This window comes from Babylonia areolata, chromosome 2 (genome assembly GCF_041734735.1).
Source record: "Babylonia areolata isolate BAREFJ2019XMU chromosome 2, ASM4173473v1, whole genome shotgun sequence".
NCBI lineage: Eukaryota > Metazoa > Mollusca > Gastropoda > Neogastropoda > Buccinidae > Babylonia > Babylonia areolata.
In genome coordinates, this window is record NC_134877.1 from 39,929,283 (window position 1) to 39,952,520 (window position 23,238).

The window sequence follows — 23,238 nt, forward strand, 5'->3', positions numbered from 1 at the left end:
TCAAATTCAATAACCAAAGTTCTTCTTTGTTCCTTGATCAAACGTAAAACCACAGAATCGTGCGTAACATCGGATATATGACAAATGACATGCATGGTACTCCGCAGCATCGCAGTTTTGAGCAATTCAAGGCAGTGATCCCTTGATTATCCCACAGATACACCTGGGTTGACAACAACATGAGGACAGATGCAAAGCGGTATGAGCATTCTTACTATCGGTCAGTCAGTTAATCAGCTAACACCTGCAGTTTCAACATGTTTTACATCAGAATCACCAAACAATGGTGTAATTGTTGTCATTTCATTTCTATCGTGATAGGTGGTGGCCAGCTAAGGATTCATAAAGAAGTCGCAGATCAAACAAAAACCTTAATTGTTAGTTTATGAATACTGACAGAAATTTTGAAACACACACACACACACACACACACACACACACACACACACACACACACACACACATCACATCACATACACAAACTCGAGATGCCTTACCTTGCATTGGCCAACCAGTATTGTTGGGAACGCAGTCTTTACAAAGGACTGTTTGCATAGGTCAACCACATCACTGACATAGGTTCTCACATCGGTACATATAGATGGGCTATAGGCCTACTTCAAACATTGAACAGCATTTCAACACATGATTTAAAACAAAACTGGACAGTATTGTTCCAAGAAGTAGCCATTAACAACGAGTCAGCACTGAAGGCACTGCAGAACAATGTCAGATCTGCTGTTTGTAAACCGCTGCATAGTTAATGTCCTGAGAAAGCATAATGTCAGTCATAACCACGTCATCACAACTTGATGTGCTCTCTCTCTCTCTCTCTCTCTCTCTCTCTCTCTCGCTCGCTCGCTCGCTCTCTCGCTCGCTCTCTCTCTCTCTCTCTCTCTCTCTCTTGTTTAAGCAAGAAGAAAAGTAATTAGTTTCTAACATTCCCTTCCGAGAAAGTTTCTAGGTTTTTATCTCTGCGCCTTTTTTTTTTTTTTTTTTTTTATCTGACTGCAAGCAGACAAGGAAATACATTGCAACTTATGTTTCACTAAGATGCCTTGACTCTGGTTTTTTTTTTTGTTTGTTTTTGTTTGTTTGTTTGTTTGTTTGTTTTGTGTTGTGGGGGTTTTTTAGGAGAAAGTTTCTCTGTTGATGTCGCAAGTTTCTGTCTATTTAGATTCTGCTTGAATCAAAACACATCTGGGGCAGAGGTCCTATGAGGAAAAAACCTGGTCTCCTTTACAAAAAATAATATTCTCCTTCTCACTCTTAGGCTGGAAAGAGCGCGAATATACTTTAAAGTCGAACTTCTGCTACTGAGCATGACTGATATTTACAAAGGATTTCATGTCATGGCATAGAATTTCGGACAGTCATTGCAATGTATGCATGATCTTCATGCATGCCTCCAGTTCAGGGGTGATAACCGTTGCTTCGTCTTGGAGGATACAGCTGGTATTCATCCGGGCAGTAGTTGTCTCCCTTGCACCGCTCGTTCCAGTCGGGCCAAAACCTTCTCTTCATTCGGTCCACGTACGCGACGATGTTTGGCAAATACTCTTTGACAGAAATAAAGAAAGAAATTAACATCAGCAGCTGATAACGGGAAAAAACAAAAACAAAACACAAACGAAATTTCTCAGCATTCACCTACACACGTACCACGTACATTGTTCATTTCTCCAAATGCATGATCACCGCACAATAATTCCAACCATTGACCAAGAATGCTGACATCAGTGTTAACCACTCCTACAGTTATACTATTTCGGGAAATCTACACAAAACGTCACTGTGGGTACTAAAATATAATTACTGTTAGTATGCATACTTTGTTTTGTGTGTCGTTTATTCATACCTCAGACCTCAAGTGTCCCTATCACGGTCGGTCGTGCTAATAATAATGATGATAACAATTACTATTCATATAGCGCTTAAAATCTTGTGCAGAAACAAATCAAAGCGCCTTCACATCAGTCAGTCACACGCATGCAGAACTGTAGACTGAAGGGCTCAGTGTAACATACATGATTTGATTTGAGGAGGAGGGATTTTGTTTAATGTCCAGTCACACATCGGTGACTGAAGACATTTTGTTAAAGTGCTTATGAATACATTTGAGTAGTATCGGTTAGAAGGGGTGGGAGATGTGAATGAAAAATGGAGGGTTGGGGAAACTGGGCAAATGTGAAATTTTAAAAATAAAATCTAAATACAATTACAGGAAATTACTTAAAGGACTTCGTAAAAGAGAAGTCGTTAAACTGACAAGCGAAACAACTGATAATGAATTCAAAAAGTCAAAAACATCAACGTTTTCAGTCACTTGTGAAGACACATTTTCGTGTACATAAGGCTTCATCAAGCTACAGTCAAAAATTATATGCTTAAATGTCAGGTTACTAAAGCATATGCACTTGGCATTAGAATAATACTTGGTCCGTAAACTCAGAATTGGTCTGCGAATTGGACCAAAGTCTGAGAGAGTCAACTGACGAGGTTTTCGACTTGAATTCAAGCACCTATAAAAGTCTCTTTCTAGTATATTGCTTATTTCCTTGTATGACAATGGGCAATATACTTTTATACTATCTGTATGATTCTTTGCTCCCCTTTTTGCTGCCCTTTGATTTGATTTCTTCACTGAGACTGCCAGATTTTCCGGCTGGACAAGGCCTTAGTTTTCTAGCATTACCAAAACAAACTGAAACATATACCCTCTCCCAAAATATATCAAATGTATATCTTGTGTGTGAATATCGAAAGATACACTTTAGTGACAGAAACACTGGTGTGGTGGGGTTTTTTTTGTTTGTTTTTTGTTTGTTTGTTTGTTTGTTTTGTTTTGTTTTTCTTTTTTTTCTTTTGTTTTTTGTTTGGTTGGGATTTGTTTTTATTTTAACACTAAAGGACACCAACGGGTGAAGTCTGCCCCCTCCACACCCACGAGCTAGTGACGTGCACTCATTGTTCGATACACGCACAAAGCCCATTAGCAGCATTTCCGGTGCACACTGACATAATCTACCCACCTCGCACGTGCATATCGTGCCTGCTGCCCGGCATGTGGTAGAGGATCTGACACAGCATCCCGAACAGAGCGCAGTCCACACCCCTGGGCTCGTCCCCCAGAAAGTACTTCTTCTCCCCTGAAAATGGACCGTGGCACAGGTGTCAACGTCAGGTAAGTTGTTCATCTGGAACTGATAGCACTAAACCGCAAGAAAAAAAAGTTATGTCAAACACACACACACACACACACACACACAGAGAGACACACACACACACACACACACACACACACACACACACACACACACACACACACACACTGTAAGGAGAAAGAGGACCTGAATTCATTTCGTTTCAAACGATGGTCTGTTCTCTGCTGCTAGTGCACACACTGATGCAATCAATGTGTTGAGCCGTAATGCACACAAACAGTCAAACTATTGAACGTCATGGAAAAAACAAAGCAAAATGTCTTACAATCTAAACCATCAACAAAGCTGTGGAGTGGACCTGTTAGATTGCAACAAGTGAAATAATCTTAGAAATACATTTTCTTTGCCAGAACCAAGGCCACGGCTTCATGGAAAATACGTGGCTCAGTGGGGAAAAAAATATATTGCGCGATCGAAAACCCCAGTGAAAAGTACTACCTCCGAAAACGGAGTATAGCTGTTTATATGGCAAGGTAAAAACGGTCATACACGTAAAAGCCAACTCGTACACATGATGTAAATGAGTGAACGTGGGAGTCGCAGCCCACGAACGAAGAAGACATAGTGGAAAGTCCGTGATTCGCAGTGACCGACAGCCAGACAACTGGTGTGAAAATATGATCTCCGTCGCCAACATGGAAGAACTGCATGCTGCGTGCGGTCACACATCGCAAAGGTGGCATGTGGTTGGAAGACACGCACGTGGGTTACCTATCGTGTCCGTCAGCCATTATATATATATATATATATAATATATATATATATATATTATGCATTGTGAATAAAGATCTGAGACAGTTGTGTCTGAAGGAGGTGTGAACACGACTGAAGATGCTGTGTTCTGAACCAACCGCTTTGGCGTGGTATAAACTGACGGGTCTTCCTCTGTGTGTGGGTGTGGAGGGAAGGGGTGGAAGGCAGAGAAGTTCTTAGTGTGTAGATGAGAGGGTGGGGGTGCTGGGACTGAGAGAACGTTTTCACTTGCCACGAAAAACATGCAGCCGCATAATAGTATGTAGAGCACAGCCAGTTTTGTGGCGCTTGCTGCTTTGCGTTTTACAGTTTTTTTTCCCCTCTGTTGTGAGTCATCTCCGAACCTCAAACACCTCACCTGCATTCAGTATTATGTTTACCTTGCTCTTCTGTGACATGCCCCTACACAGAGCGGGTACAGAAATCACTTTCTATTCTGTTATCATGGGGCTGGACATCTGTGCAGACCAGGCTAAGTGCCTTAACCGATCATGTTCACACGGCTTGACAAGTGCCCATGTCCACATTCAAGTAGCAAACCTGGGATGAGTCCTTTTTTTTTCTTTCTTTTTTTTTAAGATTAAAACAAACACAACAGTTACTCGAGTCAGAAAAATGTCATAACCATCATCAGGTCAGCAACTGTTATTAGAAACGCCAGTTAGGAATGATGGCCATTGCATTTGGATATTGTGTTCTGTTACTAGTGCTGTAATCTTAAAAAAATAATAATAATAAAAATCTTTAATTAATAAAAACCACGACCACTGTTCAATCGATCAAAGGGTGTGCATCCCAGGATATTCAATGTTGTTGTTCTTTTAAGTACCTGCAGGACATGATGAATCAATCATTCTTATGATTTTATTTGTAGTCTCCAAAAACCGAGATGATCGTAAATGAAATTGTTATCAAGACTAACATCAGGAATTTTCTTAAGAACTGGGTCATAACAGCCTTCGGCAACACTGATTGGGCCGTAGTTGTCAGCTTGACGGCAACACTGTATGACTGGGATTTAAGCGACGACCAACCTTGTGGTCTACATGACGGCAACACTCAAGTATTGTAGCATATATATTGCCAGTCGCTAGTGAAAGAGTTGTTCTGAGTACCCAGATCGTTTCCGTGTTGAATCAGTACAGCAACAGGTACTGGCACATGGGACAGAGCGGACATGTGAGTTATGTAACCTGCCCGTGGGACGAAATGACAGGGGGGTGATGGTGAGGTATTTTGGTAGAGGAAACACCGACACCTGCCCTGTCAGTGTGTGCTGATCTGTTATGGGTGATGGTGACAGCCATGACATCATCTGCCATCGCTGTCATCAATCCTCGTTCGTTCGTTCGTTTGTTCGTGACCTCGCGCAGGCATGTGCTCTCACGGGCGCTCATATCTCCAACCCAGACACGCACGCACCCCTACGCGAGCACGGTTCACACACACACACACACACACACACACACACACGTGCTGTGTGCAGACCTGTACGCATTTGTAATGAGCCTTAATATCCGATGTTAATAAGAAGCAAATGTGGAGGACTCTGACGAGAGGGTTGGAAAAGGATTATGAAACAACTGAATTTGAATTGCCTGGTGGAGTGGAGGGGTGGGGCATTCAAATTTACATTGCCAAAGCACCTCTTTTTTCTCCAAAACATATGCTTCAGACGTACACAAAAGACATGGATGTGGATCGACAGATGGGGGAGGGGTGAGACAGACAGGCAGAGGGAGTCAAGAGAGAGAGAGAGAATGAATGAATGAATGAATGGTTTATTCATTTATAGGCCATTGCCCCTTATGAAAGGATGTCACAAATTCTTCATAGACAGCGCATCGTGCATTGTAAAATTAATGACAAACGTTCAGCTGACACAGATATATCATACCTCCTTTTAAGTAGTATACCCTTACCTAAGCAATACACATCATGAAACATACTGTATTCAACTGATATTTGTAAAACTAAATAATATATGATATACGCTCAATAATATCTCAGAGAGAGACACAGAGAGAGAATGGGGGGGGGGGGGTGGAGGCCCGGGGGGGGGGGGGGAATTGGGTTAAATCATGTTGCTGGGGACACGGTGTATACAGCACGTGTGAGATAAAGAGAACAGAGAGACGATAACTGGCAGATTTACAGGGAACGATGGAGAGGACAGACAGACCACACGATCAGACAACACAGTCATGTTTACAAAGCCCCACTTTCATAAACACCGCAAGATACACATCGTGGAGAGGGAATGGGGGGGGGATACCTGAACTCACAGCTCCTGACCCGACCACTTATCACACAACCATGTGACACCCAAGTTGTCTGAGCCCCGGACAAACCGTCACCGGACAACACAGATAAACTGCTATCAATGTACGCTCGGACATTTGAAACCCTCGACATAGCACACACACACACACACACACAGAGGCAGCCGCCTCTACGATCCCCACCTCCCACCCCCTACCTCCATACAGAGACGCAGACAGGCAGGCAGATAGGTTGATGCATGTCGCTAATGTGACATATCTAATTTGACCGTTTGATTTTACAGTTTGCGATTGACTTTGGGTGTTTTTTTTTGTTTTTGAGTTTTGTGTGTGTGTGTGTGTGTGTGTGTGTGTGTGTGTGTGTTTTGTGAGCGGTTCCCCAGTGGGCGTTTATCCAAAGAGTTATGGAGAACTGGCTAAAGGCGCCAATGCGGCATGCCTTGGAGGCTGGACAACTGATCAGGTGTTTACTGGTGACCAGGGTTCGAGGCCCCCCTCTCGGCATGGTGTCATGTCTTTTGGGAAAGGAACTTTTGGTCCGATGTCGCTCACTCCACCCAGGTGAACACGGGTACCTGACTTCGGCTGGGGAAAGTTAAGAACGGCGGAAAGGTTAGAGTTGGGCCCCGCCTTCCTAGGGATGCCGAGCCCTGGACAAAGTAAATGATGATTCACTGCCCTGGTGGCCGTGAAAAGGTTGTGCAGAAACCTTTAACTTCTACCTTAATGGATAACACTACCTGCCCTGTGACCTGTACAGCGGACACACTGACATGACTACACAGCAGGCGGAGGGGGGGAGGGGGACCTAACCTTGAAATCGAAAGCGAATATTAACAGATACGTCGTTAAATTCCCTCTCTCTCTTTAATGACAGCCTTGTCCCATCCCTGACCTACCCAGAAAGTCCGACAGGGCCTGGAGGTCCTTGACCGCGATGGACCAGATCTCCGCGTCGCTATGGCGACCGATGCCGTGTCCCCACATCTCCAGACGGAGGACGTATGGCAGCAGGACCCTGGTGATCAGCCACAGCTTGAGGCCCTTCAGGCCCCTGAAGCACAGAGCCTTGTTCAGCTGGTCCACGCGTCTGATGAACAGCTCGTAGCACATCGTCCTGCAACAGTAAACAGCGCTGCCCGTGTGTAGTGGTAATACTAGTGGTACTAGTAGCAAGGCTGCATCCTGGGCCTGTTTTGTCTTTGGAAGGCTAGGTTTGGGTTTGTTTTTGTTTTTTAATGGGGTACTTGTTTGTTGAAAAAAAATGTCGCACTAGATAACATTCTACACTATACGTCATGTCATAGAAAAAATAGAATATGATATGTATGATATATGTGATATGATATTATATGATAATTCAATTCAATTCAAAACACTTCATTGTCTGCTTCAGTCAAAACAGATAATTATCTTTCAACTCTCTTAAATGCCTGTGAGCAAATATCAGAGAGAAAAACGAATGACTGACACACCCTTCCCTGATCACCACGCACACACCAGTTATTATGTAACTTGAAGAAAAACATTTGGTTCAGATAACATTACATTATAAGATAGAGTGAAACATTTGTGTGTGTGTGTGTGTGTGTGTGTGTGTGTGTGTGTGTGTGTGTGTGTGATATAACACGATATGATATAATGTAATACAATATAATATAATACGAACCCTACAGTGTCATGGCTTATTATGGTCAACGCTCAGCTTACATCAGAGATGGACATAAGCTTTCAGATGGACCAATAGCAAAGTGAGAGCTGTAAGATCAATGGTTTCTCGACTGCAATGGGAATTCAGTTACAGCTTAGTCTTTTGTGAGGGCCCATGACTCTCAAACTTGAAGGCAAGATTGCACTGGACATCAGCGCTGTCGCGCTCGTTGCTAGTTGTGTCTTTGGGAACCATCCCAACGCCGAGTGTTGGCCGAGAGAGTTGGGATGTCAACTTGGGCAAGGCAATTTCCACATTCATTAAGCTAAGTTATGTCCCTGACAGTCTGGACAGCAGCTGCCCCCTCTGCTGTTGTGATGGTCATAGTCGGACACGACTGACTGTCCTACACAGGCAATGAATGCATTTCTGGTGGCATGCTGCCATCGGCTGATCGGTAGTCCACGGTACCCCAGTGACATTCAAAGACAGACAGCTCCACGACCATGGGATGTATTGACTGGAACACATTAATGTTTTTAAGTATGTAGTCCCCTATTGTAGTTCAGCTTCTATCCACAGTCAGAGTCATTGTCTTAGTCATTGTGATGTGTGCGTGTGCGTCTGTGTTTGTCTGTCTCTGTGTGTGCTTTCTCTCCCTCAAGGTTGTGTGTGTGTGTGTGTGTGTGTGTGTGTGTGTGTGTGTTTTCTCCAGGTTTCTCAAGGTGTGTGTGTGTGTGTGTGTGTGTGTGTGTGTGTGTGTGTGTGTGTGTGTGCGCGCGCGCGCGCGCGTATGTGTGTGTGTGTGTAATCATGTCAAGACTTATGCACATACATGTGCACCGCACCACATCTAAATTGAATCGTAGTTAGTTTCCATGGTGGGTCAGGCAAGAAACCTGTTCTAGCCAACTGCATTGTTCATTCATTTTGCTGGAGGCCGACTTGTCGACACAAGGGCCGTGTCAATGCTGTCAAAACATTTCCTAAAACCACACTCACGCAGCCTTGAATGACAGCAGCATGTCGACAACTTGTATCGGATAATATTAATTTGTTTTTACCTGAATTCCCAGAAAACACCAGCCACGACACAATATCACTTAAGTACAATCATCCCAAGTTGACTGAAAAGAAAAAGATCGTAACACATATTCACATTTATGATTACGAATAATACATGATGGATTCAAATCAAATAATGACATAAGTGTATAGTTATAAAAACAACCGATTTAAAATGGGCTCAAGGCAAGATATTTATAACATAAATAGATTAGTTCACTTGTAAATCGTCTTTTTTTTTTTTTTAATGGGGCGGGGAGGGGGAAGCACAAACAACCAAACCATTGGTGCTTAAAATCAGTACAAAAAAAGCGATAAATGAATAAATAAATAAACTTGTAAATAAATAAATAGGTCTAACCGAGATAGGTGGGGGATACAGAAACACAAAGAGTGTAATATAACTCATTCTGGGAGCAACCAAAAAACAAAAACGAAAAACCGGACTAACCCACCTTACAAAATAACCGAAATGATACAATGGACAATGTCTGAATCCACGTAGAACAGAAAAAGAGAGAGAATGAGTAGATAAACAACAGTCCGAAACATTGATATGGGAGGTTTTGGAAACCCCGAGATCAAGACATTTATAACAGCATTGAAACTTAACTTGGATACGAAAACTTTACCAGCCACAAACGGAAAACAATCATATCAGCTGTGCTTCCAGATATCACACGTTTACACTGCATATGACCATATGTAATTACTAAAAAACCACAAACTGAACGACTTTTGGCAAAATGTATTGGATGCACATAGAGAGTTTCGGGGAAAAGTACGTCCTCGTCACCTAGAGAACTACTTGCTGACACTATTTCTTGAAATGAAAACCTAGATATAGGACATTGGACTACTTACTATAATCAGTGTATAAACAAACACATTTCCTTTATTAACATCTTAGCATATCCAGATGGCAGTTTATGTCATACGAACAATTCAAACTTTCTTATAACTATTGACTTCATAACTTACATTGGATGTATAAGGGCAACACGTAAATACACAGATAAAACGAGTGTGTATATTGATGGCAATGTTTCAGTAGATATCCAAAAACTGTTTAAAACGATTGAATCGATTCCAAGAGGCACAAAACCGTATCATGACTCACTTCTTGATGAGTTTGAAATTAAAAGTTGTAACAAATGGAACACTAGACTTTACATGGAACGTGAATGGAATCTATTTAATAAGATTAAAAGAATTCAGGAAAACAAATCAAACTGGTTTAAAATCAGGTTGGTACAAAGAATGTTTGCCACAAATCTGATCTATATGCTTTTAAACATGGGTGTGACAAATGAGTCCAGGTGCACATTTCGTAAAGAAATACAAGACGGCATAAACCATATATTTTGGGATTGCATCCATGTTGAACGCTTTTGAGAAAACGTTCAAACGACTAAATTATTGTGTTTACGGTATTTCGGCTTGTTATCCAATCATTTCGTTTTATTTGGCAACTGGTTTCAAGCATGTTAAATCTCGTTGAGTTCTTAACTATACTGTGTTCCTTACAAAGATTTTTTTCCCCATGAAAGAAGTTAAACCAAGTCCTCCCAAACGTGAACAGTTTTAGAACAAGTTTGAAACAGAACAAAATATATTTCTATAAATAACGTGTAATATAATAGGTTTCTGGCTGACCTGACTGGTTTTTATTACCAACGCTTAGTAAAAACTTAAAAAGAAATATGAAACATGAACAAAAGATGCCAGTCTTTTTCGTTCACTGTACGATGTATTGAAATCACCCCTATACAGCTGTTTTTGTTATCGTAATTGTGTGTTTAGTCATTGCTGTTGTAGACATAGCTATGTCCCTTTTTGCTCATATTTCACTATTCGACAGAGCTCATGATTGGATTCAGAATTGGACTGGACAAAGTGAATGTTGATTCTATGTGTGTGTGTGTGTGTGTGTGTGTGTGTTCGTGTGTGCGTGTGTGTGCAATGCGTTCCCCACTTGTTTAATAAACTCTGTCTTTCTGTTGACTGTCTTTCTGTGTGTGTGTGTGTGTGTGTGTGTGTGTGTGTGTGTGTGTGTGTGTGCATGCGTGTGTGTGTGTGTGTGTGTGTGTGTGTGTGTGTGACAGTGCCTCACCAGTAGAGATTCTCCTCAGTCAGCTCGCGGAAGGCACGTGCCTGAGCGATCTGGAGAGGCGAGAGGCCGGCGTCAGGGTCAAGGTCGCCGCGCTCTGCTCTGAGGTGCTCGATGCAGAACTGGGAGTCCGCCACTGCTCGCCCATTGTACTCCATCCAGGGGCTCTTACCTTTGCTGGACATGATGCCTCCGTGGTTCACCTGGGGGGGGGGGGGGGGGGGGGGTTACGCCACTCATTTTCAACAGTTTTCATATTCACAAAATAACACAATCACACACACGGGGGCGCGCGCGCACACGCACATATACACGCACATCCACACGTACGCACATGCAAGCATGCACGCGTGCAAACACACATACAAATGCACATATATGCAAATGCACATGCATGTCAGTATGCACACACACACACACACAGACACGCACACACGCACGTACACACACACATTCACACACACTCACTACATGAATTGATAGATTCCTGTCAGAGTGGAGTATTCCAGTAGTGCGACTTACTGCGGGTATCATTGTATTGCTTTGTGTTCTGTGTAAAACCACCGCCATCCCACCTCTGTGTGTGTGTGTGTGTGTGTGTGTGTGTGTGTGTGTGTGTTTGCCCCCGAAAACGGTGTATGGCTGCCCACATGGCGGGGTAAAAACGTAAAAGCCCACTCGTGTACAAGTGAGTGAGCGTGGTAGCTGCAGCCCACCAACGAAGAAGAAGAAGTGTGTGTGTGTGGGGGGGGGGGGGTTGTTTCTCTTTCCAAACTATACAACCAAAATGATAGTGGTTGGGAAACTGAAAGCACCGGCTTTGGACTGCACTCTTTACCATGTAGGGAATCCCTGCCATTCGACAGAAGGTCTCCAACTTGAGCGGGAAGGGGGAAGTACTCGGAGCAGCCATCCCTCTGTCCAACCCGTAGATCAGAACAGTGTCTTTGGGGGCCGTCCGTCTGGCTTTTTTCGATCTGAAACCACACACACACACACACACACACACACACACACACACACAAAAGAATAAAATGAGAAAATGTCTGAGTTTGTTCCAATGTACCTTTTATTTACCTGTGTGCTTGCAGGCTGAACTGGTAGCATTAGCAGCATTGACTTGAAGCGGTGTCCCTTGTACACGGAGAGAGTTACCACTCTTTGTCGCTTGTTAATCCTTTACTCTTCCACCCTCGTTATTCTCTAATTTCGATAAATGAATGAATGACACAGGCAACGATTGATGAATGCCAAAAAACAGCTGTCGGTTGGCTCTTCCCGGGTGGGCAGCCTGTTGTGCAAATGACTGGTGTTAGTAAAGCAACTTAGAGCTTGGTCTCTGACCGAGGATGGGTGTTTGTAAGTATCCATATCAATCAGTCAACAAATCTAAACCATAGTCATCACAGATCAGCCACACTGTGTGTGTTTTAGAAACCACTCTTCTTAACTACTGACTTCTGTAAACGATCCATCAAGATCAATACAGTGTTACAACTTACTGATTTATCTAATTATTGCAACTAATCACGTTGTGTGGTAAATCTAATTTCATTAAGTGTCAAAAATTGTAACATCATATGGAATGAAGCAAAGCGGCAATCTGTTTATATCATTCATTCATTCGTTATTTTAACATTCTTACGGCCATCCGCGCTGAAAATGCCGTTTCTATTTTCCCAGAGTGTCTAATGAGCTGGTAGTTTTCAGGGCGTTTTATTTTATTTTACTTCATTTTTATTCTTATTTCTTTTCTCTTTTTTTTCTTTTTAAATGAAAGAGAAGATTTTTGTTTTCTTACTCAAAAGAAATAATTCTTTTTGATATCTAATAACTGTAACCTGTCAGGTGGTCTGCTTGGGGAAAGCGGGGTACGCCTCTTCTCGATTCCTAGGCTTTGAATATAGTAAATGTTAGACAACACAGGCAAAACCAGTGATCTAACAGCATGGCATATGATACGAACAGGTCTATGGAAAGAAAACAAGAAGAGAAACAGGCACACTGTTCCTGAGAAATGGCTGAAAAACATGTTATATGTTTTTTTTGTTGTTTAGAAACTGCGTATAGTACGGGTGTAGTGATGGTGGGGAAAGGGGAGGAGAGGTATGTTGTTTACCAAAGTTCCAAGTGTAGGGCCACGTTGTTGGTCAGTCATGCATTATACATGTGTACAAATCAGCACTTACCACGCGGACACGCACAGGCGCGTGCGTAAACACATGCGAGTGTCCGTGTACAAACGCAAGGCCTACCCATCACTTCACGATATTCCTGGGGGACTTGAGAGACTTGTGTGTGTGTGTGTATGAGGGGGAGGGGAGGGCGCATTTCCGCATCTCGCATGCATGTCTTCATTCATGCCTGCACTTTCTATGCTTGTGTGCATGTGTGTGTGTGCGCGCGCGCACGTACTTACAAGTGTGTATGCATGCATACGCGTATGCTGGTGCGTACGTTGTTATTTTGTTCCCCCGTCAGATGTGGTCAACGAGACAGGTCAAGGACGGTTATAGAGAGAGGTCAGTGCACCTTGACCAGGGCAGGCAGTGTCCACTGTCATGAATAATGCACACTCACACACACACAATGCTCTCTCTGATTCACACCCTGCAAGGACAAAGACAGGCCATAGAAAGGGAACGGGTGGGTAGGGAGGGGGGTCGTTGGGATGGGGCTTGGATGGGATGGGCATCAGTGGGAAAGAGTGGGGGAAGGGGGGAGAGACAGGAGGACAGGATTTTGAAATGGCGACTGTGTCTGCATGCATGGGAACCAAGTACTGCGGTCAAGTTGTGTAGTACAGTACACGTGCGGGTAGATGTGTGAGAGAGAGAGAAAGAGAGGCCGAGAGAGAGACAGACAGACATACAGATAGACAGAGAGAGACAGACAGACATACAGATAGACAGAGAGAAGAGACAGACACAGAGAGAGGGGGGGGTGTTGGCTTGCATGCACCGTGCGTGTATGCGTCCACGTGTGTATGTCGAACTTTTTCTTTTCTTTTCTTTTTTTGACTGAGAGAGGGATGTCGAGGGGTAGATTGAGAGAATGCTCTCTCTCTCTCTCTCTCTCTCTCTCTCTCTCTCCTCTCTCTCTCTCTCTCTCATCATTATTATTTCATAGTCGTTCGACAAAAATTCCGATCGTCTCTTGCATGGAAAATAAAGTTTCTGACTTAAACAAAGGTCTATTCCTCTCCAGTTCTCGTTTGTTTTGTGAAGTTTCACCCCAAGCACCACAACTATTATGATCACCAGTGTTAACAACGGACATCTCTTCCGGAATGAAAGTAAATTTCATAAGATTAAATTTTCCCTACTCAAACTAGCCGTACTATGGCTCAGTGGTTTAAAACGTCTACCAGAAAAGGTGACTCAATCCTGAAGTGGCGACCACCCTGGAGGCGCGAGTTCGAGCCTGCTGAGAACCAGGGGAAAAAAAAACAACCATACGAACAAAAAACAAACAAAAGAAAAGGCGGCAATACAAGGGGCATCCAAGAGTCATGACCTAGGGTGCGGCCCGGCCCCCTTTCCCTCAGTACACATTATCACTGGTCAACCTTTCTGTCCCGCGAAGTCAGCACTCTTGAAGCATCTGTCATTTCTTTCACACTGACTGTTCACCAGATCCCCTCAGTTTGTAAAGCAAAATTGTTGGTCTGGTCGTGGTGCTGGTAAACCGGCCTGTCGTGAAAGAAGTTCCCCTGAGACTGCTGTAGTGGTGGTTTTCTTTTGTTGTTGTTTTTTTTTTCTCAGAACGTGATACCTTTTGTCCAGCCTCTGTCCCTCAATGCAAAGTGGTCATTAAAGCGATGGTCAGGAGTCTCAAGCGGAGTGTAACGTGATAAGAGTGGCGAAGAGTACGAGGAGAGATTTGGTGAGGATTTAGGGATAAGTTTCCCAGTCTGAACTCGTGGGAAACCAAACAATGAAAAGAAAAGAGAAATAAAATGAAAACCAAAAAAAGATGTTGTTCCCATTCCTGTGGTGGTCATGATACCCATTCTCGATGCCTTCCGCCTCTCCTTTCACCATCTCACCTATTTCCTCTGCCCACTTCTTCCCCCCCTCCACACACAGACACACACACACACACACACACACACACACACACACGCACGCACGCACGCACGCACCGTGTGTGCACTTTCATACATTAAAAAAAAAGCCTGTCGTCCAGGTTCCTGTTTGTGATTTTTGGTAACACGTCATTTCAGCGCCAACATTTCAGCGCCAACATTTCAGCACCGTACATTTCAGCGCCATACAGTTCAGCGCCGTACAGTTCAGCGCCGCACAATTCAGCGCCGTACATTTCAGCGCCAAACGGTATGAGAGAGAGAGAGAGAGAGAGAGAGAGAGAGAGAGAGAGAGTTGTGAGTACATTTCAGCGCCAAACGGTATGAGAGAGAGAGAGAGAGAGAGAGAGAGAGAGAGTTGTGAGTTACAAATCGTACATTTCAGCGGATGCACATTCCTAAGACATCAAGTAAACCATTTCAGCTCCGTACATTACTCGGAAAGGATGGCCGAAATCTACCCAAGTATACGGAAGAAGGACAAGATTTCCTTTGACGGTTACTTGTATCGCTTTGACAAGCTGAGTAGCAAAGATCCAGCATTGTCATTTTGGCGATGCGATGTTGGTTGTTGCAAAGCAAGGATCCACATGAAGGCAGGCGATGTCGTTCTGCGGAGAGGAGAGCACCTGTCACACGCTCCCAACCGTCCTAAGATTGAAGCGGCCAAGGCAGTGCATCGTATGAAAATTCAAGCCCAAGAAACCCGGGATGCCACGCGACAAATTCTGGCTGACATCCACGAAGGACTGTCCCAAGCTACCGTCACAAGTCTCCCAAGCAAGCAGTCGTTGACGAGGGCGATCCAACGGGAGAGACAACGGAACAATCTGCCTGCCCTACCAGCCAGCCTTGCAGAACTGGGTGAAATCCCAGCAGACATGAAGGTGAAGTGTGTGTGTGTGTGTGTATGTGCGTGTGTGTTTGTGTGTGTATCTCTTTGTGTGTGTGTGTGTGTGTGTGAGTGTGTGTGCTCTCTCTCTCTCTCTCTCTCTCTCTCTCTCTCTCTCTCTCTCTCTCCTTCTCTTCTTTTTGTGTCACAGGTGCTCCCTGACGGCACCCCTTTCCTGGCGTATGACTCGGGTCCAGGGGCGGACAGAATTCTCGTTTTCGCTACACCCGAAGGTCTTCAGTTGCTGTACGAGCAGAGAGACTGGTTCGCTGACGGCACATTCAAGACAGCTCCCGGGTTGTTTATTCAAATCTACTCGCTTCATGTACTTTACATGGAAACAACCATTCCGGTTGTATTTGCCCTGCTCCCAAGCAAGTCACGTGCCACGTACGATAGACTTCTTCAAGCTTTGAAGACGCTCAAACCAGGAATTGCGCCAAGCACGTTGATGACAGACTACGAAAAAGCTGCGGTCTCGGCATTCGGTGCAGCTTTCCCTGGATTGAAGGTAACGGGTTGTCACTTCCATCTGGCGCAGAGCGTCTGGCGTCACATTCAAGACAATGGACTCTCAATTGACTACAAAAACGATGAAAATTTCGCAAAGTTGATGAGAATGCTCCCGGGTTTGGCATATCTGCCTATTGATGACGTCGAGCCAGCCTTCGAAAGTGTCTTTGACCCTACATCGCCATTTTATGACGCCCGGGGCCAACCAGTAATTGACTACTTTGAAGACACGTACATCGGCCGACCTCGTCGCCGAGGCCCCCGTCAATCACCACTTTTCGAAATGGAAATGTGGAATGTGCATGACCGAGTCCTTTCGGATGCAGCGAAATCCAACAACAGTGTGGAGATCACAAGCATACCAAAACCACGTAGGGGCGTACTCCCCAGATTTGTGGAAGCTCATTGCAGTCCTCAAAAAAGAGCAAGCCATGATTCAAGCTGACGTCATGCGTCTTATGGGAGGTCAGGCACCTGCCCCGAGCGCCGAAAGTACAAAGACCTACAAAAACGTGTCAAAACCATCATCTTGCAGTACAACGCAGGGGATCGTTCTCTCATGGACACGATGGAGGGCATTGCTTTTGCATTCATGTTTTAGGAGAGGCACCAAACGATGCATATTCAGTGATATTCAGTGATTTTAATTTTTCATGTGATTTTATCTTTAAAGTTCAATTAAAAAATGTGATTTTAATTTTTCATGTGATTTTATCTTTAAAGTTCAATTAAAAAAGAACTCAAAGTTCAATTAACAGAAAGAACTCAAGAAAGACGAAGTGAGTGTTGGTTATATTCCTGTGTGTGTGTGTGTATGTGTGCGCGTGTGTGTGTTTATGTATTTAGCTAGTTCCCCCCCCCCCCCTCTCTCTCTCATGCTTTGGCGCTGTAATGTACGGCGCTGAAATGTACGGCGCTGAAATGTACGGCGCTGAAATGTACGGCGCTGAAATGTACGGCGCTGAAATGTTGGCGCTGAAATGTCATGGAACCGTGATTTTTAGTGGTTAGACTGAACCCTCTCTCAAAGTGCAAACGGTATTTGCAGTACATTGTTTTTAAGTAATGTCACGAAAATCGTTCCTGCGACCGAGGGTCAAGATCAGTTCGTGTTTCATTGTGTGTTTCAGTGACCCAGTGAACGCTGACACTGACCGTGGCTGGAACCTTAACGTGCGGGAAGTGGGCAAACAGAGGCAGTAGTGGAATATATCTCTGCATGGAACAAGGCTGTGCAGACATGGCCTAGGACGGATCTAAGAAATCAGAAATTGTAATCGCTGCTTAGAATATCTTTCATTATTCCACAGTTTCTGTAGCTGCCCATTCGGCATCGAGTCTATCGAGTCTTTGACGAACGTCCGTGTCAAACTGTGTACCCTTTCCATCGGCAGCCACCGTACAATCGTTCGAGTAGTTCACTGATCAGTACGCACACAGGAGTTCCCTCAGACTGTTCTTTTAACATTCACACGTTCAAGCGTTGTGGTGTATGGTATGCCCGTTGGGCCCCACTCTTCATGTTTTGATGATTTAAGTTGAAATATTTAGTATTACTGAATGTAATATGAATTGTTTTTGGTGTGGTGTTGTCGTTGTTACCTGCTCTGCTGCTGCTGTTGTTGCCGTACGTTGTCAGCTGTTTCTTCTTATCCGAAATCAGTATTATTGTTAGCTGTAGTCATTCCATGCACAGAGCGGTGCGGGTGGTACAGCTGTACTGACGACCTGATGAGTTCTCTCGTACCCCTGCCTCAGACCTGCCAGTCCTTCATCATCGCCTCAACACTGCGGGGTAGCCCTCAGTCCGGTCAGACCTTTAGGACCATTCACTATAGTCGTGTGACGCGTAACGTGAGAGGAGCGGGGACAAAGGCCCTGTCCAGCCCAGCGGCCTTGAGATCCCCCGAGGGGGATTCACGCCAAGCCGCCTCCCGACATTATCTGGTCAGCACTGGACCTGGTCCAGCGAGTCGTTGTTCGTTGCTATTTTTTCTTTTCTTCCTCCTTCTCTTTTTCACCCCCTCATTATCTGTCTCTGACCTCTTGTCTGTCTGTCTGTCCGTTCCGTCTGTGTGTCTCTTTACGATTTATCATTGCTCTTCTGCTGTTGTTTTTCTTCTCCTCCCCCCCCCCCTCCCTCCTCCCTCCTGTTTGTCTCCGACCTCATATGTGTCTGTTTGGATGTCTCTCTCTGTTCGTCACTTGGTTTCCGTATTTCTTCGGTTGGTTCACAGTTAGGGTACTTTGTTCATTGTTTGCGTTTATTGATGTTCTACATTTGTGTTCACTGATTCTTGTATATTTAAAAATTAATAATAATGATAATAATGAAACAAAAAATAAAATTAAAAATTCACACACCCCTTCACTGGCACAATAGGCTACCGCCTGAAACAAACAGCTTAATAAATCAATATTACTGGCATGTGCTTTTCGTGTACTTCTTTAGAAGTACGACCTGTTTGTTGGCAAGTGTCCAGTTCAGAGCACGGTTACAAGCCTAGCTTAATATTGTGAGCTGCGTTGGTATTTCTTTCAATATATTGCTTCACCCACTCCCTGTGCATCCCCGATGTTCTGATGAATTCATTAACTGAGGCACTTTTAGTTCTTTTTTTTTTTCTCGTACGTGACGTCATTTTGTGACGCTGTGATATAATGCGGGGTGGTATTTCTAAGAATAGTGTTGCGAGATGATGATGATGATGATGTGTGTGTGTGTGTGTGTGTGGTGTGTGTGTGTGTTCCTCCCTCTTTCTCTCCCCCTGACAATTCAGTTCACCCCACACCCCCGCCCTCACCCTCAATAAAAGGCTAAATTAATCAATTTTACACGAGCCACATCATCCCTGGCGCAAAATACCTCTCCCCCTACCCACCCCCACCCTCTCCCCTACCCCGGCGCGCGCAAAAAAAAAAAACAAAAACAAAAACGTTCAAATGTATACGCCCGTTTCAAAAGCCACTCACTCGTCCAGTCTCAAACATGAAAACAAACACAACCTCGCCTTATATCATAACCGACTCCCTCGCAGTCACCGGCCCAAGTCCACAACAGATAGAACTGTACCCTTTGACCTTTGACCACATCCCTCCCTCCTTCCCTCCCCTTCCTCCGCCACCGATCCCATGTTATAACAACTAACCATCACCTTGTGCTGATAACAGGTAAACCCGCACCCGTTCAATCCTCTTCCTCCCTCCTCCGTTCAAGTCAACAGTGCTACTGCTGATATGATCAGCACGTACACGGTCCATAACAGATGTACCTACACCCGTTCATCACCCCCCCCCCCCCCCGCACCCCCCCCCTACCCCCACCCACCCAATCCTCCTACCTCTGCTACCTCACAATGAGATAACAGATGATGGTCACTAGCTATGTTCCACAACAGGAAGACCCACACCCTTTGACCCTCTTCGTTCTTCGATCCTTGCACTTCTGCTCGGCTTCTTATGGGGTTGATCGCTTTATATATAGATTCTGATACACTTGATTGAAGTCTTACGCTGGAAGCATTTGCCGAATCCCATGGCAATTTAAAAAAAAAACAAAAAAACTGAATGGTCAGAGAAAAACGCATGTGCGTGCACACACACACACACACACACACACACACACACACTGACAGTGACAAACACGGAAGTGGATATTTTTCCCCTGAGAGGCACGAGTAGACGATCTTTTCATATATCTAAGTTTTTATATATTTTGTTAATGTGTTGTTGTTGTTGTTGTTGACATATACTTGGGTTTTTTTGGTTTTTGTTTTTTATAATAGATTTTGTGTTGATCATACCAATGTTCAGTCAAAACCATACTGTCAACACAGCAGTTCTGTGTGGCAACTCCATTTGGAAATTCCTGTTTTCCATGGATCCACGTCGATTTCTTCCACGCGCGCCGTGTGTGTATTAAGTGTGTGTGTGTGTGTGTGTGTGTGTGTGTGTGTGTGTGTGTGTGTGTGTGTGTGTGTGTATGCCTGTGTATGTCTGTGTCTGTGTGTTTATGTGTGACTTTCTGTCTGTGTATTCTTTGTATGTGTGTGTGTTTTGTGTGCTATGTCTAACTGACGTGTTATTGTAAACCGCTTTGAGAGGTTTGAAAGCGCTAGATATGGGTTATGATTGTGATGATTATAATCATGAAGAATATAAACTATTATACACGTAGTTCATGTCGGTAATAAGAGATCGCGTTTTACACAGGGAGAGGGCAGTGAACCTTTTATGGTTACTCTGCGGAGACTGATGCCAAGAACTGCCCCTGGTGTCTGTGTGGAGGAGGTGGCAAGTGCGGGAGGGGAGGAGAGTGGGTGCATGCTGCATGGGTATGGGTGCGTAGGTGCGTATGTGTGCGCACTCTCGCAGCACAGTGTAAGTACATTATAAAATGCAATGGTATATTGGCAAACAAAGTCATTGACTCGCCATCGCCCTACAATAGACCGCTTGGGTAACAGCATGACATAAATCCTAGATATGTAAAGCAACGCAACTAAGTAAATATACCAACACGAGCAGCCTACACGACAGCACAGAAATAATATGCACTTAAATAGTTGACTTTCCATACCTTGGGTAAGTCGACTTTCTGCCAAGTGAAAAAGGCCCGAGAGCATTATACAAACACACTTGGCCATTTAAAACTCTGACATCGTATTCTCCGAACGCTAAGTCGAGTAAGAAAATGTGACTGGATTCAATCAGACCGTGACAGACAGACAATAAATGAACGAAATTTAATATAACACTGCATTTTTTGTGTGCGTCTCTGTCAGTCTGCCACAAAAATAAGACATGAAACAATCAGCTAGCATTCTGTATTGGACTTACTAGACGTTATCTCCGTCTGTCTCATGGTGATTCGTATCAACTGAGATCATTTTGTGATCCGTGAATCAGGAACACCGCGACCGTCGCGCCATCATGAAAACCGGCCGGGAATACGAGAGAATGTTTTTCTTTCTTTTTTTTCTTTCTCTCTCTCTCTCTCTCTCTCTCTCTCTCTTTATTTTTTTTATAATTTTTTATTTTTTTTTAAAGCAGCAGACGGTAGGATGAAAGGAATTTTTTTTTTTTTTTTTTTTTTTTAAGGCAAAAGTTGAGTTCGGTGTTTCAGGTACAAAACAACATTTGTAAAGTTTCGTTGCAGTAATAATAAAACTGCATATCATGTACTAGAAATTGGAAAAAAAAAAGAAAAGAGAACACACTGATTTGAAGGTGAAGAATTTGCAAGGAACTTCTAATACAGGACCTGTTATTAGGGGATGAATTTCAAGTTGCTTTAGAATATCCGAAAAATAGTTTCCATTTCGAAGCAAACTGATTCTATCATGTGATGTAGAGCCTAATATCGATCCGGCGCTGACATTCATCAATGTTCGGTTTATGCAATTCAATCTGTTTTTTCGCTGGGAAGAAAACATAACTGATGCAAATTCATAAAATTTGGGATGGGTGTGTATCTTGTCATTACATCTGGAACATGTAACTAGAAGCCGGTCAATATGCTTCTAGTTTCTTTTGCTTGTGTCCAGTCTAGCGAACGAGAAGAAAAACTGAGACGAAGAAGAAGATGTACACACACACACACACACACACACAGAGTTTTCTTCTCGTATATATATATATATGTATGATATATATATATATATATATATATATATATATATATATGTGTGTGTGTGTGTGTGTGTGTGTGTGTGTGTGTGTGTGTGTGTGTGTGTGTGAGTTTACGCTTGTTTCGTTTGTTTGACACTGTTCGATTGAAGTTGTGATTCAGTGTGTATATTGTCATTGTGTCCCGGCTCCACAAACACCCCAAAGAGGGAAAAGGATTAGATTTCTATAAAATATTTTTTTGTTGTTTCTTTCATTACCCACTTATATCTACAAAATTCCTTGCACGAAGAACCTAGGTGGCATTGATATCAAGTTTACTTATGTGGGATTTGCGGCAAAAAATATAGTGCCTATTACCGAAGGAAGCTATAATCACTAGAGAAAAGTAGGCCAGTAGTCCCTATATATATGTCTAGAAATAATTTCTTGTCCTGACACTGATATTGCATTGCAGACTTTATTTGAAAAAAGAAGAAGAAAAAATGTGAGTTAAAATCATTTTAGAAATACTGTAATAATAAATATGTAATACCCGTCCGGAGTGAACAAACTGAACAAACAACTGACAGCAACACGCGCGCGCGCGCGCGCGTTCAACTGTGTCCCTTATTTTGCATCTTTTTCTTATATACATTTGTTTCAGGACTCCCCCCCCCCCCCCCCCCCCCCTCCCACTCGATTCCTAATATTCTGAAACACAAAACATGGAAAAATAAGAAAGAAAAGAACGAAGAACAAACAAAACATCAACCGGACTCACCTGAGCAGCATGAACAAGAATGCCACACCGGCCGCTGTCAAAAACACCAAAGGGCCGTTTTGTTGCAGCAGCTCCAACATGTTTACCTTTGGGCTCTCCGTGTCACGGCGTGTGTCCGCAACATCGCACCGTGAATCAAGGCTTTATTGATGCCCACGGAATGCTGGGAACAGAATGGGCGGAGCCACGTTTGGTCTCGCCCATCCAACCTCATTCCTACAGGTTTTGTTGACAGTGACCTTGACATTGCATTCGAGTACGGCAAATTTG

The 23,238-nt window shown here is 43.7% G+C and overlaps 1 protein-coding gene across 1 annotated transcript; it reads right to left on the bottom strand.

The window, feature by feature from the left end:
- Positions 1-1,132: 1,132 nt before the first annotated feature.
- Positions 1,133-23,080, bottom strand: LOC143279443 (failed axon connections homolog). Its single transcript, XM_076583485.1, has 6 exons — positions 22,969-23,080; positions 11,924-12,062; positions 11,089-11,288; positions 7,159-7,376; positions 3,033-3,149; positions 1,133-1,559 (listed from the first exon to the last, which is right to left on the bottom strand). Exons 1-6 carry the CDS (start codon positions 23,046-23,048, stop codon positions 1,414-1,416), a joined length of 900 nt encoding a protein of 299 aa, XP_076439600.1. The 5' UTR covers positions 23,049-23,080; the 3' UTR covers positions 1,133-1,413.
- Positions 23,081-23,238: the final 158 nt, after the last annotated feature.